We start from the raw sequence: 18,235 nt of genomic DNA, 5'->3' as shown, positions 1-18,235 counted from the left end.
GGCCGCGACACCGCGGGATGGCGCAGACGGCCATGTCCGAGACCTACGGTAGGCGGCTGGGCGCGGGATCCGGAGCGGGGCCGCGGGAGTCCCGGGAGGTCGGCGCCGGGGCGGGGACCGGGGTCGCGGGTGCTGGCCAGGCCTGGATTTCTGGGGGCCCGGGAACGAGCTGGGCTCTGGCGGTCTGGGTGTCCGTAGTTGGGCCGGAATCTGGGGGGTCTGAGCTGGGCCTGGATCTCGGGGTGTCCGGGATACGGCGCGGATCTCGGGATGACTGGGGCAGGGCCGGGATCTCGAGGTAAGGCGGGGGACAGGGCCGGGATCTCGGGATATGGGGGGCAGGGCCTGGATCTCGGGGTGCCTGGAGCAGGGCCGGGATCTCGGGGTCCCGCCCGGCACGGGGCCAGACTGGGCCAGCGCTGTTTCAGGTTTTCTCCTGCGTTTGCCAGGTGTTCCATCCTTGTTTTCTCCGCGTCCTACTTAAAATCTCAGGGTCTGGGAGCTAGTGTGGGGACAGGGTACCCCCTGGCACCTCTGTGGCCTGGGAGGAAGGCGTGGGCCATGCCTGCACGCCGGAGTGCTCTGCAGACACCCCTCTTTGCCTTTCCTGGCCCGGAATCTCTCTTTGCACTGGGATTACAATGAGTCGCAGACCGAGGAGGCCTCTCCCTTCCCAGGCCTCTGGCTTCACGTTTCTCCCTCTCTCCCATGGCTCTTACTCCTCCTCTCTAGCTTTTTAGCCTGATCTAGGTTGCATTATGGCTATTTATAAGCATACCTCCTTTTCGTGACCATAAAACTTGGAAGCTAAAGCCTGTTTTATCTTTGTTCTCCCAGCCTCGTGTGTGTGTGTGTGTGTGTGTGTGTGTGTGTGTGTGTGTGTGCATTTTATACATGAAGCTTCCCAGTACACGTACACATGTAGGATTGCTTTTTCTTATCCCCTGCATGGTAAGAATGACTCCTATCAGAGTTGAGACCCATCTGCTAGCCGGTTTTTAGGTGCATGTATCCTCAGGTTGGGACTTTGATCTGCAGGAAGGCTGCTTTGTGTTGGACCTCAGAACTGGGTGTGGTGCATCACTCTTATAATCCAAACTACTTGGGAGTCAAAGGTCCAGTGGATTGTGGTTCAGAGTCAAACCTGACAAAAAAATTAGTAGGACTCCCATCTCAATAAGACAGGTATGATGGCTCACAACTGTCACCCCAGTTACTTTGAGGCCTTCTGTAGGAAGATGGAGGTCTGATACCAGCCCCTGGCAAAAAACAGGGAGTGCTACTTGGAAAGGAAAAAGGGTGTAGGACATGGCTCAAGTGCAGAATACCTGTGTAGCCAGCACAAAGCCCACAACCACATACATACATACACACACACACACACACACACACACAAGCAGATCAGTCCCCCCTCTCCTTCCAGTCCTGTGTGCGGTTGGTGCTCTGCCAGGAGTGCTCCAAGCACTGTGGCTCTGGGAAGCCCACAGTCTGGAGAGGAGTGGAGTGTTAATCGAGTTGTGACACTAATGGTTGAATAATGAAAAACAAGGTGGGGGCTCGAGGGGGTTCTGAAGGAATGTGGTCTGCCCCAGACTGGTCAGAGAGGGTAGGGTCGGCAGGCAGAACTGCAGTGGCTTCCTGTGGGGTGTGGGTGGGCCCCACAGCCAAGAAGGGGGGAGCAGCGGGGGCCTTGGAAGCTTGGAATTTGAGAGGTAGGGTCCCCAGGAAGGGTGGGTGCTGAGCACACACTCCAGGTTCACCCCACCCTCCCACTCCCTCTGGTGACATGGGGCGTGACACCATGTCCACTCATGCAGAAGAGCTGGTGACTGTCGGAACCATGGTGTCCACCCTGCCAGTGACCTTCAAGTGGTCAGACACTTCTACAGAGAACCACAGTCATAAACGTCACTAGCAAAGTATGTCCTTGAGCCATTTTTATTTTATTTCACGTTTGCACTCCTTTCCTTTCACCTGCTTAAAGAACACTAAGGGTAGAAAGTCCAAGCAAGAGATCAGGTCAGGTCAGAGTTTAGCACCTAAACTTTCTTGCAGGAAATGTAATGCTGTAGGAGGCCTCAGACAAGTATCACAGACCAACTAACTACCGATCATGAGGCTCTGGACATCACGTTCTTAGTTTATGGTGCCTTCTACATGTGCTTTACCTTTACTAATTCTGAATCTCATCTTTTCTTTCTTTTGTTTTTGTTTTTGGGTCCAGTCATGGGGCCTGAACTCTGGGCCTGGGCGCTGTCCCTCAGCTCTTCAGCTCAGCTCAAGGCTAGCGCTCTACCACTTGAGCCACAGCACCACTTCTGGCTTTTTTCTTTTTGTTTATGTGGTGCTGAGGAATCGAACCCAGGGCCAGGTAGGCTAGCGCTCTACCCCTGAGCCACCTTCTCAGCCCCTCATCTTTTCTTTCAATGGAGAAAATTGAAGAGAACTTAAAAAAAAAAAAACCACAAACTAGTAAAAAAAAAAAAAACACAAATAAAAAAAAACCCCAACTAAGTAGACTTTCTACTTACTTTCCAGCCTTGGAAAGAATAAGTGAGCCAGGCACAGGTGGCTCATGCCTGTAATCCTAGCTACTCAAGCGGTGGAGATCTGAGGATTGCAGCTTGAAGTGTATAAATATGTTCTCCAAGAACCATCGGAGTAACAATAATAGACACAAAAATAAAGAATTGTCTCAGCAAGGCAAGATTTGCTTCTGCAGAAGAATGCACCACCAGCCAAAAACCTGGCCAGCAAGCACACAGAGCAGACAAGCTGTTCCATATTTATCTCTAACACAGCAAGCCCCACTCCTCTGCTCAGATTGGTTGAGCTCAGGTTCACAGTCTGCTTGTGATTGTCTAGTCTAAATAGCATAAAATGTATTGACATAAATAAGATAACAGTGCACAAGTAATCTCAAAATGTATTTGCACCCTCTGCTATTTCTTGAATAGTCTGAAGTGTGTCTTAATTTCATCTTGAAAAGAAACCAGTTTTAAGACAAAACCTTACATTTCAAAAATCCTTCCTTATCCCAAAGCAGTTCCTCTTTTCCTTAATAAGAGCGTGGTCACTATCCAAAGCAGGAACTTTTAGGCAGCACCCTTTGATAGAAAACACATTTTTTCTCACAGAAGGCCGGAAAGTCTTCGAGACTCATCTCCAAAAGCACCAAAAGCCAGAAGTAGATCTATGGTTCAAAATGATAGAGTACACAAACGCTCAGGGACAGCACCCAGGTCATGAGTTCAAGCCCCAGGACTGGCATGGGGGGAAAAAAAGTGTATGACTATTGAAGCTGCCAGCCTACCAAAACGATGGCCATGGCTGTCACCTTCACTTGTCATTGGCCACATTTGCCCAGCATTGGTCCCCAAAACAAAACAATCTGGTTCACTCCTTCCAGACATTTGCCTCATGCTTGGCTAAGGAATGTTTGCCTAACCTTTAAGTTCCTTTGTACTCTGGTGTTGGCTCAGTCTTTCCTGTGACAGCACTTCCAGGCTCAGTCTTTCGACTCTTTCTACTTAGATGATCTGGACTAGAATTTCAGGGGTGAATATTTAGGTGGGATAAGGATGGATGCTATTCATAAGGTGCTAATAAATTATGAATGTGAGAACTATTTTAGAGAGAGGTTTATCATCATTTCATATATAAATTTTTAATCGCACAGAAGAGCAATTTGAGACTTAAGAGCCAAGCATGTCCTGTCCCATAACTGGGAATAGTGTATCTAGAATGCATGTTTAGTGATGCTGTGGTTTTCTCATTTACCTGCCCAGACCAGGGATGATGGGTGTGACCACCACATAAATGCATATCTGTGCATAGCCTGTGGTGCCTTTTATAGATGTCTCATCATTCAAGACCAGAGGAGAAGGCTCTTTGGGGAGCTGGGAGCAGCTTATCTTAGTAACCTTCTGTTCAGTGCTCTAAGCAGTCCTGAACACGGCCTCAGGAATGCTGAACCAGACTTTGATTTGATTCTGTTCAAGAAGTGGTAGATCCTCTTAGGTACACAGTATGAAACAAAAGGCTAGAATAGGAACTGAGAATCTTGTATGTTCTTTAGAAATCAGAGTATATTAGTATAAATGCAAGTCTAATTGAAATTCCTCTATTGATTGCCCTGTCCATACTAAAGAGGTCATACAGGCGATCTCTGAGCTTGAAAGTAAGGAAAAATCTGGGGGCTAGGAATGTGGCTTAGTAGAGTGCTTGCCTAGCATGCATGAAGCCCTGGGTTCAGTGCCCAGGCCCTGAGTTCAAGCCCCAGGACTCCCAAAAAAAGAAAAAGAAAGGAAGGAAGGAAGGAAGGAAGAGAAGGAAAGAAAGAAGGAAGGAAGGAAGGAAAACTCTGGAACCAACTCACCCAGGCCTCAGGCCTCAGTGGAGTGGGGTGGAGCACCTAGTACTGTGCTGTAGACTTGGCTTCAAAGGCCATGTGAGGACCCATACTAGCCCGCAGCCACAGCTCTGCTGTGAGCAGAGGACACAAACAGCTCATCTTTCTCAATGAGGGCGTTTTGCACAACGAGGCACATCTCAGCCGGACTTGGATGCTGCTGGAGATGAAGGACATTCACCTAGGGCATTGCTTGTGTTTGTAGGCACCTTCCTGCATCCTCTGCCCTGCCACCATAAGCCCCTGGCAACCACGGACGGCTTGCATTTCCTGTAACTTTGTCATTTCAAGAATGCTACATTAGGGCTGAGAAGGTGGCTCAGTGGTAGAGCGCTTGCCTTTCATGCCTGAGGCCCTGGGTTTGATTCCTCAGCACCACATAAAGAAAAAAGCTGGAAGTAGCACTGTGGTAGAGCATTAGCTTTGAGCTGAAGAGCTGAGGGATAGCGCCCAGGCCCAGAGTTCAGGTCCCACGACCGGACCCCCCAAAAAATAGAATGCTACATTAAGGGAAATGTGAAGTTGTGGTCTGAGGAAGCTGGCTTTCTCACTCAGTATGCTTCCTATGAATTTAATTGCCTGCAAACATTTGGAAATAATGAGAGACTGGATGACTTGATGTCTGTGCCGCAGTGGTCATTCTGAGCACTGATGATGAGGCTGGACCCGGGGCCAGTCGCTCTCGTGTCTTACCTGCAGGGAGGGAGGCCAGGGTCTGAGAAGCCTACTCTGTTCCAGGAAACTATCTGGAGATTATACCTCACAGTCAAATGAGGGACTGCTGAGCAGGGCCTCACAGCCTCAGGAGCAGGGCAGCGTGGGCAGGGGTGGCAGATCAAGAGATGAACACAGCAGTTAGTCCAAGGGAGGGAGAGCTGGGTGTGCTGTTCCAGAATGAGCAGAACAAACATTGTAGGTGAAGACAAAGCGAAGCAAATTGCTGAGAACAGTGTGGGTCCCCAGTGCTGCTTTGTAGTGGAAATAAGACCCTGAATTAGCTGTGTGATTGTGGGTGAAGAATTGAGTCAGACGTATTGCATGGAGCTGAACTTGGCCTGGGCTGCTGTTCCTACAGTGACCAATAAGGGAAAAGACCTTGACCCTGCAGGCCTGCAGCGCGGGCACTCACTCGTACCTGCATGCCTGCAGCGGGGAAACTCATACCTGCAGGACTACGGCACGGGAACTCACTCCTACCTGCAGATCTGCCATGCAGGAACTTGCATCCATTTCAGAGAAGAAGAGGGCTTCTTTCCTGTGGAAAATAACAGAATTTTCTATGCAGATTTTGCTTGCTGCTTTGTTTGAATAGTGGCTATTAGGCACAGTTTTATCCATGAGAAGTATTCAGCTTTCAAACTTCAAAGAAGTTGTTCAACAGCACAGCTTGGGAAAAAAAATCTCTGAATCAGGAATATAAATGAGATGTGAGGAGGTAAAGTCAATTGTATTGTTTTTATTCTTCTCTTATACTAACATAAGATTTCATTAAATTCAAGACTGGCTCCAGTGGGTAATGCATATAGTCCTGGCTAATCCAGAGGATCTTGGTTTGAAGCCAGCCCTTGCAGAAAAGTCTAAACAACTTGCAAAAAGCTGGGCTGAGAGCCTGGCTCAAGTCCCGGCCCTGAGGTTAATCCTTGATTTAAAAAAAAAAAAAGAATACATTTGTAGCACCCATTTTAAAGTTACATCTCACAATCTCTCTTTGTCTTTCAGATTTCTTGTTTAAGTTCTTGGTTATCGGAAATGCAGGAACTGGCAAATCTTGCTTACTTCACCAATTTATTGAAAAAAAGTGTAAGTAATACCAAACAGCTACTCATCCTTTCGTTGAGCGGGAATGTGCTGTGGCTCAGATTTGCTTACCGGAAAACATCTGGATTTACTTTTTAGGTTAAAAGTACTCTTTAAAAGGGTTGTTCTTAACGTTAGTAGCATGATTAAGTTCTTATTAAATTAGTATTTCTTTAATCATATCTCAGTATATACTAGATTTCTTGAGGTGCAAAGCCAGCCTGGGCAGAAAAGTCTGTGAGACTCTTAACTCCTGATTAACCACCAAAAAAACCAGAAGTAGAACTGTAGCTCAAATGGTAGAGCACTAAATGTAAGCAAAAAAGCTCAGGGACTGTGATCAGGCCTTGAGTTCAAGCCTCAAGGCCAGTACAAAAAAAAAAAAAACTACTTGTGTTTTCCTTGAAAGTGAATAATTTTGCCAGCATCTGACAAAAATGAGAAATGAATGGGTAAAGAAAGTTGACAGTGCCCTTGATTTTGTAATGTAACTTGTTGAACATGAGCCTGTTACCCTAATGTTGCAAAATTATATTCTTTGTTGTTTTCTTTTTTAGTCAAAGATGATTCAAATCATACAATAGGAGTGGAATTTGGTTCAAAGATAATAAATGTTGGTGGTAAATATGTAAAGTTACAAATATGGGACACAGCAGGACAAGAACGATTCAGGTAGACTCTTCTCTTAAGTTGATAAAGATATTGGAAATCAATGTATTCTATCACTATGTAAAATGTTAAAGCCTTCCCCTGGACTAAGTTCAGACACCAGCCTGGTGAGCTGAGTGTGTACAGACACGTCAGGAGTACTGGGCACACACTGCTTTTAGGCTGAAGCCAGAACAAAGAACTGGTGCAAGTGTTTTTGTTTTCTACACTTTCTTTCTTTGTTTATTTCCATTTCCTGGAGTTCATTAAGATAATTACTATTTTCTATGATCAGAGGCACAGAGGTCTTGCACCTTTGTGTGCCTCCCCTAAGAATGCCGCCTTTGGTCTCATTGTATGTGAATGCCTAGAATCCTGTATCTTTTTTCTTTTTCTTTTTTTTTTGTCAGTCCTGGGGCTTGAACTCTGGACTTGGGCGCTGTCCCTGTGCTCTTCAGCTCAAGGCAAGCGCTCTACCGCTTGAGCCACAGCGCCACTTCCGGTTTTCAGGTGGTTTATTGGAGATAAGAATCTCACGGACTTTCTTGCCTGGGCTGGCTTTGAACCTCAGATCTCAGCCTCCTGAGTAGCTAGAATTACAGGTGTGAGCCACCGGCGGCACCCGGCTGAGTCCTGTATCTTTATATTTAATTTGTGTGTGTGTGCACGCATGCGCACACGCATGCACACATACGCCAATACTGAGACTTGGACTCAGAGCCTTTTACTCTGGGTTGGCTTTTCCTGTGCAAGGCTGGCACTCTACCACTTGAGCCATGCCTCCACTTCCTATACTTTCTTTCTGAAAATGAATTTTTAAGGTGCTCTTCTGGGGATGTGTTCAGCTAACTGGACCACATTCTGTGACCAATATGGATCCCAAGGACCTTCTCTCCCCTGTGCTTTTGTGACAGTGCAGGCAGAGCAAGGAGGGAAGATGAGCATGCAGGGCAATGTGACTGGGGCGCCGTCTAGAGGCCAGGCAGCTCCTCTCTGGGTACCCCCCTTTGCCCTGAGCACAGGGCACAGGAAAGTAGAGGCTTACAGAGAAGCCAGGAACTTACCCAGTGCCCTCCTAGCACGCGGGACAGCCTCTGGTCACCACACACATCTCTGTCCACTCCAAGATGCCCTCACTTGAGAGGAAGCGTCCTGCTTGCTGCTGCCTAGCATGGCCTTCTCCCCATCCTCACTGTGATACAACTTCTCCAGAAAACACATTGATATCTTGAGCCGATATCTTGAGTCAATTCTCGGTGCCCGTCCCTATGTTGTGGTTCACGAAGAAAATGAGTTTTTATGGGTATGAAACACTGGAGGATCTTGACTGATTAAAAACAAAACCCATGCCATTCTTCCTCCAGGTCTGTGACAAGAAGCTACTACAGAGGAGCAGCCGGGGCACTCCTGGTCTACGACATCACCAGGTAAGCCAGCACGGTTGCTGAGGCCACTGGGGGTCTGTGTCCCGCCATCTTGGTGAGAATCCCTGTGTATGTGTATTGTGTGGCTAGCGCCCTTTTGGTGATGTCTTGGAGGTTTTTAGTTAGTCCTAACCACCATTCTGTAAGGGAGAGACGTGCTTTGAAGCTGTGGGTAGACAGAGCACTCCTGCTTTCTTATACTTTATTCCATGCTGGGCAGTTACCTTGAGGTCCACAGAGCTCTGTTATAGGAGCAGACCCAGGGACTGAGGACACAGACGCTGGGCTTGTGTGGCTGGCTTCAGAGTCCCGCTCTGGTCACTGATTCTGGGACCCCTGATGGCTGGGCCTCAGCTGGATGGACTCAGTTTCCTCATCTGTAAGATCATCTGTAATAATCATGTTATTACCATAGCTAGCGGTACACCATATTAGAACCATTATAACTGATGACCCTGGAGGCACCACAAGTCTCAGATGGTAGCTAGAAAGTATACATGTCGGTGCCTGTCAGCAACATGTGACAACTTGATGGAACTAATGAGTAAGATTAAATGTCAAGCCTCGGCTGCTCTGGCCACATTTCCAACACTCCATGCTCCATGTGGCTGGTGACAATGGGACCAGCTTTCACACAAAGTGGGGTTCCTTCCCACAAGGAAATCCCACCCACAGTGCTGACCCGGATTTGTGACACTGTCCTGGAAATGTCTGGTCCTTCCTGGAGAGAGCTGTCCAGGAAGCAGGCGGCATATGGCTACCTTCTCCAGAGGGGTGGTCTCCTGGCACCTGCCTCCTGCCCTTCCTCGAATGACAAGACTTGCTCAAGTATAAAGGCCTCTGCCATCACTTGTGCCTGTCTTAGACACAGGAGGCCATTCAGCAGGTCCTGCCAGAGTCAGTCCTGTAGTGGGCAAGCCCTGTCAGCCAGTCCTGTAGTAGACAGGCCACATCAGAGTCAGTGCTGTAGTGGACAAGCCACGTCAGGTCTGCCGAGCTGACACTGAGGCCTGCCTGGGCCCTGGCTCCTGGGAGCCGGGGTGATGATCTGTCACTGAGCCCCACTGGAGCTGTGTGGAGCGAGCAAGGTGCCTGCACATGCACAGGCCTGCTAGGTGGCCTGTGTGTCCAGCACAGGTCTCAAGCACTCAGAGAGATCTGGGAACAGAATAATGATTCCCTTCTTCTTTGGAACTCTGACTGGGCAGACAAAAGCAGAGCACCTGCCTTAGCATCATATTTTGCTGAAAAGGAAAGGACACACACCCAGCAGTATGGCCTATGTATGTTCAGGTTGCTGGTTTACCCCTGAGGCATTGCTGCCCTTCTAGGAGACATTGAAAGTCAGTGTGCATAGTGAGAATGACTGGAAAGAGTTGCTAGTTTATAAAATACATGTATTATTTCCACAATCTTATGTCACACAGCCGAGAAACCTACAATGCGCTTACTAATTGGTTAACAGATGCCAGAATGCTGGCCAGCCAGAGCATCGTGATTATCCTGTGCGGGAACAAGAAGGACCTGGACGGGGACCGGGAAGTCACCTTCCTCGAAGCCTCCAGGTTCGCACAGGAGAATGGCAAGTGACCTGCCTCTTATAGCTTCTGAAAGGGGAGATTTGGGGGCCAGGCACTTCGTTGGCTTTAAAACTCCTCCTGGTGTTTTGGGATTAAATTATATTAGAAAATGTGGAATTTCCATCATAAATTTAGGCTTATTGAGTGTGTTTACATTACACTGCCTTGGGCCTACAAAGTTACTATACACCAGGTGCTGGTGGCTCACACCTGTAATCCTAGCTACTCAGGCTGAGATATGAGGATCACAGTTCAAAGTTAGCATAGGCAGGAACATCTATGAGATTCTTATCTCTAATAAACTACTCAGAAAAAGCTGGAAGTGGTTGTATGGCTCAATGATAGAATGCTAGCCTTGAGCAAAAGAAGCTCAGGGACAGCGTGTAGGCCTTAAGTTCAAGCCCCAGGACACCACGAACACACACACACACACACACACACACACACACACACACACACACACACACACACACACACACACACACACACACACACACACTGAAGACAGCAAGTGCGTTAACATTCTTTAATGACTTTTCAGCCTAGCATCTCTGGATACAGAGGTCTTGGGATAGAGCAGTTTTTATGTAGTTTGAAACCAAATTGGTGAAATATTCACCCTAAATAGAAAGGAAAATAGTTGTATAAACTTGGATTGGCGGCTTTATTTTTCTCATGATGCCAGTCATTTGGTTGTACGTGACTTTGAAATTTTCATTTTCCATTCCGAATAGACATACTGCCACATAAAATAAGTGTTTGCTAGGGAGAGCAGAGTGATTTAAAATTCAAATGTCTTAAATAAGTTTAGGAAGTAGAGGAGTGGCTGAAGGGATAGATTGCCAGTCTTGAATGGAAAAATAACCTAATTAGAGTGTGAGAGCCTGAGGGCAAGTACTAGTAACAGGACACAATAACAACAGCTTTCATTCTGAAAGTACTCCAGAACTAGAATATAGTAACGTCAGTTTTGATTGGACTCTGGGATAGAATTGGATCTTTCTGCTCAACAGGTTTTCTGCTAACAGGAGAGTGGTCCATACCCCTACAGCTGTTTACATGGAGACATTGAGAACAGAGCCAACACTCATGTGAGAGAGTTAGGAAGGGCTGCTTCTGCCAGGCAGGACTAGAGATCCGGAGGCTGTTCACCCCTGCTCTGGGGATGAAAGGAGAATTGGTTTTGTAAGGCTTCCTCATGTGCTGGATGGCAAATGGCATCACAGCCCCCCAGCAAGCGTGAATGCCATAGGTAGTACAGATCGTTGAGAGAAGGAAATTAGGGGCTGGAAGCATAGCTTGGTTGGTAAAATGCAAGCCAGTGAGCAAAAGTGTAGGGAACAAGTTCAAGTCCTAGCCTTGGAACTAAAGAGAGAGAAAGAGAGAGCGAGAGAAGGGCATTATGGTTGGATATAAATCAAGGCCTTAGATTGCCATTTCAGCTAGCCTCCTTCCTGACAAGCATTGGCTTATGAAAGCCAGCCTTTCATCTTGTCCACAGGTTGGGCCAAGCACAAAGCAATAATTACTGATCAGAAAAGGTTATATTCCCTTTAACATTTCTTAGAACAAATTGACCATTCACCAGCTTTGGTGAACGTTCACCAGTGGCCCAGGCCTAATACTATCTACTTGGGAGGCTGAAGTACAGAGCGCTTCGGCTTGAAACCAGCCCAACTAGAAAAAATCCACAAAACTCCATCTCCAAAAAAAAAAAAAAAAACAACCCAGCAATATCCCAACTACCCAAAAAGTTTAGCTCTGATCATCAAAACCAGCCCAGGCAGACAAACCCAAGAGACTCAGCATCAATTAACCAGCAAAAAAGCCAGAACTAGAGGCATAGTTCAAGTGGAAAATGCTAAATGTGATCAGAAAAACCTAACCAAAAGTATGAGGCCCTGAGGTAAAGCCCTACCACTAGCACAAAACAAACAAGACAGCATCAGGTGCTGGTGGCTCATGCCTGAAATTTACCTCCTGGGGAGACTGAGGACTGAGGATCATGGTTCAAAGTCAACCTAGTCAGGAAAGTCCATGAGACTCTTATCTCCAATTAACCACCAGAAAACTGAAAGTGGCTATGTGGATCAAAGTGGTAGAGCACTAGCCCAGAGCAAAAGAAGTCAGGGACAGTGCCCTAACCCTGAGTTCAATCCCTACAACTGACTACAAAAAACAACAGCAGCAGCAGCAAAAAGCCACACTGCCTTAGGAGGTAGAACACCAGCCAGCCAACCAAGTCTGAAGCCCTGAGTTCAAACCTCCATACTAGACAAGCCAGTGGGGAGAGGGTTTGGGGTGATGAATTCTAGTCTAAGAGAATGATAACTAGCCTCTTTGTAGTTAAAAATCTTGTAAACATGGCTCCATGTCTTGTTTGATGTCCCCTTTAGAGCTGATGTTCCTAGAAACCAGCGCACTGACAGGAGAGAACGTAGAAGAAGCTTTTATGCAATGTGCAAGAAAAATACTTAACAAAATTGAATCAGGTAAAAAAAAAAAAAAAAAAGCCTTTTTCTGGACACTTTCCTGTAAGTTTTCTGGCCATGTATATTACCTTTGGCACTTTTCCCAGCAAAGCATACTCTCCCTGCACCTGCCAGTCTGAAGTTGAAGTGACAGGTTTGAGGGTCCTGTGCCCACTTGCCAGGACAGCTTCTACAAGGGACATGGGTTCACTGCCTAGGAAGAGAGCATCTGGGCTGGAGCCCACGGGGCAGGCTTACCCTGACAGCCAAGTCTTTGGGTGGTCAGTCAAGAAGGAAGAGCAGGTGGCTGGGCTGCCACAGTGTTGATCCTGTTGAAATGGTCACCTTTGAGGCAGGGTCAGCTGGGCAAGGCTAGGGAGGGACCACGGCACTGGTTGCTGCAAGCTGGGTACCACAGCTGTGTGGTTGACAATAACTGTTGTTACACTAGCCAGCGGGCTTCAACTGACATCTCATTGTTGCCTCAGTGGGAATGTTTGTTGTCAGTCATCAGGCCTGAGCTCAGGACCTGGCCACTGTCACTGAGCTCTTTCACTCAAAGCTAGCACTCTGCCATTTTGAGCCACAGCCTCACTTTCAGTTTTTTGGGTTTTCTGGTGGCTCATTGGAGATCAGTCTCACAGAATTTCCTGCCTGAGCTAGCTTTGAACAGTGATCCTCAGATCTCAGCTTCCTGAGTCGCTAGGATGACAGGTGTGAGCCACCAGCACCCGGTTTCAGTGAGAATTTTTAAACAGTCTGTCCGTGGTCAGCTAACAGAGTATTACATGATTGTCACCCAGTAACTTGGATTTTTTACTTAAATGTTGCCACAAGTAAATGTGAGCATTTTAATGTCCTCACATATTTGAGCACCTCTGGAGACAGTGCACCCCTGAGGTCCCAGCAACTTAGGGGGCTGCCAGACCACTTGTGCCCAGGGGTGTGAGGCCAGCTGGGCCGGACCCGGAGACCCTTCTCAACAACACGCAGCTGTTCATTGTCACGTGTTATCAGAATGAGAAGTCACAACCTTTGCCCTTAAACTTTCATGGAAGAGACAGAGTGCTGCGAGGAGGGCAGCCTTCCTCAGACACAGGATGGAAGTCCCAGACAGGGCAAGTGTGAGGAAGAGAACAGCTCTGCGGGTGAGGGGCGCAGGACACTGGGCGACAGCGGCCAGCCTGGGGAATGGAGGTCACCTTCCAGGTCACATTTTCTCAGCCTGGCTGTGCGGCAGCCACTGGATGTGTTGATAGTCCTGGATGTGTTGATAGTCCTGGTCCCCAGCAGCCCCTGAGTCGATGCTGCAGAATCGGTGGGGCTGGCAGGTCTGTGTTTCCGGACACTTCCACAACTGCTGTCCACGCAGGGGAAGTCTCTGAGAACAGGTGGGGGCTGGGGAGCCAGGCTGGCGGCTCTGTGAGGACCAACTGCTGGGGGCAGGTGCATGGATCCTGGTATGACTGAGGAAAGCTTGGGCTGCCCTGTCTACCTAGGAGCATGACGAGCTGAACAAAGCTAGGCACTGGAGGCTGAGATCTGAGAATCACGGTTCAAAGCCAGCCCAGGCAGAAGAGCCCATGAGACCCTTATCTCCAGTTAAACAAAAAAGCTTGTAGTAGAGCTATGGCTCAAGTGGTAGAGCATTGGCCTTGAGCAAAAGTGCTCAGTGACAGCATCCAGGCCCTGAGTCCAAGCCGCAGGACAGATTAGGCTGAACCCAGGGAACGTAGTCCTCAAGGAGGGGCTGGTGGGGCTTGTCCCATTCTCCCAATCATGGCTGCACAGAAGAGCCATGTTCAGCGTGTACTAACAGAACTGCTTCTAGTGGGGGAACAATGTTCCGCTTTGTTTAATTTTACGTTGATTTTTTGTGTATATATGATATATTCATATTGTGAATATATAAATGCAAACAATATGAAGAGTATGCAAGCCAGGCGCTGTTGGCTCACACCTGTAATCCTACTCAGGAAGCTGAGATCTGAGGGTGGCAGTCTGAAGCCAACCTGGGCAGGAAAGTCCATGAGATTCTCATCTCCAGTTAGCTGTGGCTCAAAGAGCAAAAAAGCTCAGGGATAGCACTCAGGCCCTAAGTTCAAACCCTACAACAGACCAAAAAAGAGTATGCAATAAAAGTCCCCCTCGATTGCTTGCTGCCCCTTCTGCCCCCTCCCCCTGCCCCAGCCTCCCAGACTCTTTGAAGTGGAATGGGTCACTGGTCCTGTGACTACCCCACCACCACCAGTGATACATAGCTCCCACACAAGCACAGGTTTGTGTTCTTCCTCTTTCCTCCGTGCCTGGTGCTCTGACTCTGCTAGTTTGGGGACCACAGCATTTGTGACCATTCTTGCTAAAAAATGCTTGTGTGGTCCTCAGGTGAGCTGGACCCTGAGAGAATGGGCTCTGGCATCCAGTACGGCGATGCTGCCCTGAGACAGCTGCGGTCCCCCAGACGCACACAGGCCCCCAGTGCACAGGAATGCGGCTGCTAGGCCTCGACGCAAGGTGGGTGCCTGACTGAGGAGGAGGAGGAGGGCGGACAGGAAGCCGCCGGGACGGGAGAGGACAGTGTGAGCACGGGACTTACACTGTGCAGGATGGGAAGGCAGGATGGGCAGCCTGGGCCACAGGGCTGAGGCTGGACCCTCCTCCCTTCACGGGGAGGCCTCCATGAATGGCTTCTTGCTAAAACCAGCAAACTTTCCATTTAACTTTTCAAAGCTTCCTCTTTTCTATTTATTGCTATGGACTTCTTATAGTTAGCATTATCTAGCATGTGTAACCATTCAACAAGAGATGTTCATTAATTCAGGCTCCAGCTATCTATCTATATACATATCTATGTATATATATGTATGTATATGTGTGTGTGTGTGTGTGTGTGTGTGTGTGTATATATATATAAAATTTTGCAGTTACAACCATACAGAATTCTAATTGTTGCTAATGTTTTCCAGTTTCTACCATGGTATCAGGGCATAGCTGCTGGAACGTGAAGAATCTGATGTTTTTCCTGCCATCTTTTTCTACTCTGTGCAGTAGATCATTATGAGGAAACAGCAATGCCCACTGGAGGATGGCCCAGCCTCCGTGTAATAACTCTGACTCGATGGACAGTATCATCAAATGTGTACATGTGTGTGGAAACTCAGTGGACAATTCTACTAAACATGTTCATGTATGTAACCTATATGTAGAACTCTGGCTGCACCTTCCCTCCCACCTGACATTTCCGTTGTAGCTCTGTTCCAAACACATCTTGCACATTTCCAAGGCATGTATCTGATATATGATAGGATAGAAAATTGCACTAAATGTTTAATTTTTTAATCACAGGAACTGAAATTGGTGAGTGTGAGGTGTGTTTTTTTTCTCATCGTGTTGGTTATATTTATGACCTGATAGGTAAGGACTCTGGCACCACTAATCAGTGCACTACTTACTTAATTCTGCTTATCCCATTCTACACTGTTGGTGTGTTCCACACTCAAAACGCCAGATCAGTAGTCACTGGCTAGCATCCAAAATGCAATGGAAAGTGGGTTTCCTGTGAACTGTCTTATAAGCCAGCTGTAAGGAGACCGCAGATCCTGTGTTGCACTGTGTCCTCCTTATCCTGTAACCAATAAACAAATGTTGCTGGACGCCAGACCTCAGTGCCTGCGATCAGTGATGCCCACCTCGGAGAAACAGAGACGGAAGTGGTTTGGTTTTGGACAATTCGTGGAAAATGTATGAATACATCCTACAAATATTACATTTTCAAAAACCTCTTAATGTCTCCTTTAGGAGAACTAATTTTCTAGGAAAAGGTTATAAAGGTCATTTAGACTTGAGATTATAGTTTTTCTAGACCCACACATGTGAAAATGAGAACATCATAGTTTGGGATCTACACTGAGTTGGTTGAAAACACAGCTTGCAGCTTCTTGAAGAGTTTTTGGGATCATTAAGAACACGGGTAACTGCTTAAAGACTCATGCTAAAATTCAATTTGTATTGTGGCATGGAGGATTATGGTTCACTTTTTTTCCCTTTTTTTGGAAGAAATAATTAGAACTTTTAAACATCTATGAACTTTTTCTTTTTTGGGGAGGGGTCCGGTTGTGGGGCCTGAACTCTGGGCCTGCGCGTGTCCCTCAGCAATTCAGCTCAAGGCTAGCGCTCTACCACTTGAGCTACAGTGCCACTTCTGGCTTTTTTCTTTTTGCTTATGTGGTGCTGAGGAATCGAACCCAGGGCCTCATGCATGCAAGGCAAGCGCTCTACCACTGAGCCAGCTTCCCAGCCCATGAACTTTTTCTTCTAGTACCAAGCACTGAGCTACATCACCAGCCTTTTTGTCTGCATTTTTGTTTTTGAGATAGAGTGTCACTAACTTTGTCCAGGCTGGCTTCAAAGTCCTGATCCTCCTGCCTTTACCCCCTGAGAAGCTTGCGATGACAGGTATGTGCCACCACATCCTGCTACCTGTGAACTATGAATAATTTTGTCAGTTGAGTGTATTTCCTAATCTAGGTAAATACAGAGCCCAGCTTGTCACAATTGTTGCTTAGTTACCTCCCTAACTGTATTAGCAACTTTAAGAGTTGTTTTTAGATCTTTTTTAAGAACATTAGACTAACTTTAAGTGAGACAGTGGCCAGGTTGTCCGCCTCACCTCAAATAAAAGGGTTAATTTTCCTGTCTGAAATAATGTGACCAGGACATGTTGATTGTTTTCTTTTAAAATAGCATTGTGGCCCTACATAAGTGGTTCACACCTGTGATCCTAGCTACTCAGCTGAGATCTGAAGATCGGGATTCAAAGCCAGACCAGGCAGGCTAGTCCATATGACTCTTACCTCCAGTTAACCAGCAAAAAAGCCAGAAGTGGAGCTGTGGCACAAGTGGTAGAGCACAAACCTTGACAAAAAAAAACCCAACCAAACAAACAAACAAACAACCACTTGGAAACAGCACCCAGGCCCTGAGCCCAAGCCCCAGCACCAGTGCACACACACACACACACACACACACACACCCAATGTGGTCTTCCCCAGGCCCTGAGCCCAAGCCCCACACCGGTGCGCACGCATGCACACACACACACACACACACACATGTGTTCTTCCAATTTCAGCTGTGGAGATTTTCAGGATCCAGACTGTAGCTGCGGCTTTGGGGCCCCTGTGCCTCCTGGCCACCTCAGGTGCTCACACCCCCCACCTCTCTTGAGTGTCTCCACCTCTTCATACATCGTCATCGGAAATCTGCCGTTTCCCCCAAAATAGTTCAGCACACATATTTTAACTTTAGGAGTTCCCATACCATCAGGAGCCCACAAGGCCAAACTGATCTACATTGGAAAGGCAAGGTTCTCTTCTTTCATAACATACTGGGGTTTTTCCAACATGTGGCCAGTTGTGCTGGGCGGGCAGGCCATGATTTCCACAGGAGAGAGAATGTGATGTTTGGCTTTCTGAGCATGACTCATTATGCTTAACCCAATGATTTCCAGTTTCATTCATTGCATATGACATGACTTCAGTCTCCTTTATGACTGAATAATTCTCCATCATGTATAAATGCTACATTGTACTTATCCATTCATCTGTTGCTAAATACTCTTAATAGGCTGACTCCTTAGGTGAATGTTAATTCACGGTGCTGCCACATACATGGGTGTTCAGGTCTCTGTAAGCAGCTGACTTTCATTCCTTCTGGTATATACCCAGAGGTGGTGCAGTAGTATCCTATGGTGGGTCTAATTTTAGTTTTTGAGGAAGCTCAGTACAGATTTCCCTCCTGCCTGGACTAGTTCACATTCCCACCAGCTATGTACGTGGGTCCCTAGTCAGCATTTGTTGTTTTCTTGCTGGTTGCATTCTGACTGGGATGATGCAGAATCTTAGC

The 18,235-nt window shown here is 47.3% G+C and overlaps 1 protein-coding gene across 2 annotated transcripts; it reads left to right on the top strand.

Annotated features, from left to right (window-relative positions):
* The first annotated feature begins 6 nt into the window (after positions 1-6).
* Positions 7-16,287, top strand: Rab4a (RAB4A, member RAS oncogene family). Of its 2 annotated transcripts, XM_013014612.1 has the most exons (8): positions 7-48; positions 6,131-6,211; positions 6,766-6,880; positions 8,221-8,283; positions 9,708-9,862; positions 12,257-12,352; positions 14,717-14,845; positions 15,298-15,382. In XM_013014612.1, the coding sequence occupies exons 1-7, from the start codon at positions 18-20 to the stop codon at positions 14,830-14,832; spliced, it is 657 nt and encodes a 218-aa protein (XP_012870066.1). In that variant the 5' UTR covers positions 7-17; the 3' UTR covers positions 14,833-14,845; positions 15,298-15,382. The 2 variants fall into 2 exon arrangements, with proteins under 2 accessions (XP_012870066.1, XP_012870067.1); XM_013014613.1 differs by lacking the exon at positions 14,717-14,845 and having other exon boundaries at positions 15,298-16,287.
* Positions 16,288-18,235: the final 1,948 nt, after the last annotated feature.

The sequence above is a fragment of the Dipodomys ordii genome, unplaced genomic scaffold (genome assembly GCF_000151885.1).
Source record: "Dipodomys ordii isolate 6190 unplaced genomic scaffold, Dord_2.0 Scaffold24, whole genome shotgun sequence".
In the NCBI taxonomy this organism is placed as follows: Eukaryota; Metazoa; Chordata; class Mammalia; order Rodentia; family Heteromyidae; genus Dipodomys; species Dipodomys ordii.
This window is presented reverse-complemented; position numbering and strand designations above follow the sequence as displayed.

Excerpts from the sequence above, each read along its gene's own strand:
- Rab4a (XM_013014612.1), top strand. The coding sequence starts at position 18 with ATGGCGCAGACGGCCATGTCCGAGACCTACG. Across the intron at positions 8,284-9,707 it reads CTGGTCTACGACATCACCAG|CCGAGAAACCTACAATGCGC; the intron begins GTAAGCCAGCAC and ends TATGTCACACAG. Across the intron at positions 12,353-14,716 it reads ACTTAACAAAATTGAATCAG|GTGAGCTGGACCCTGAGAGA; the intron begins GTAAAAAAAAAA and ends TGTGGTCCTCAG.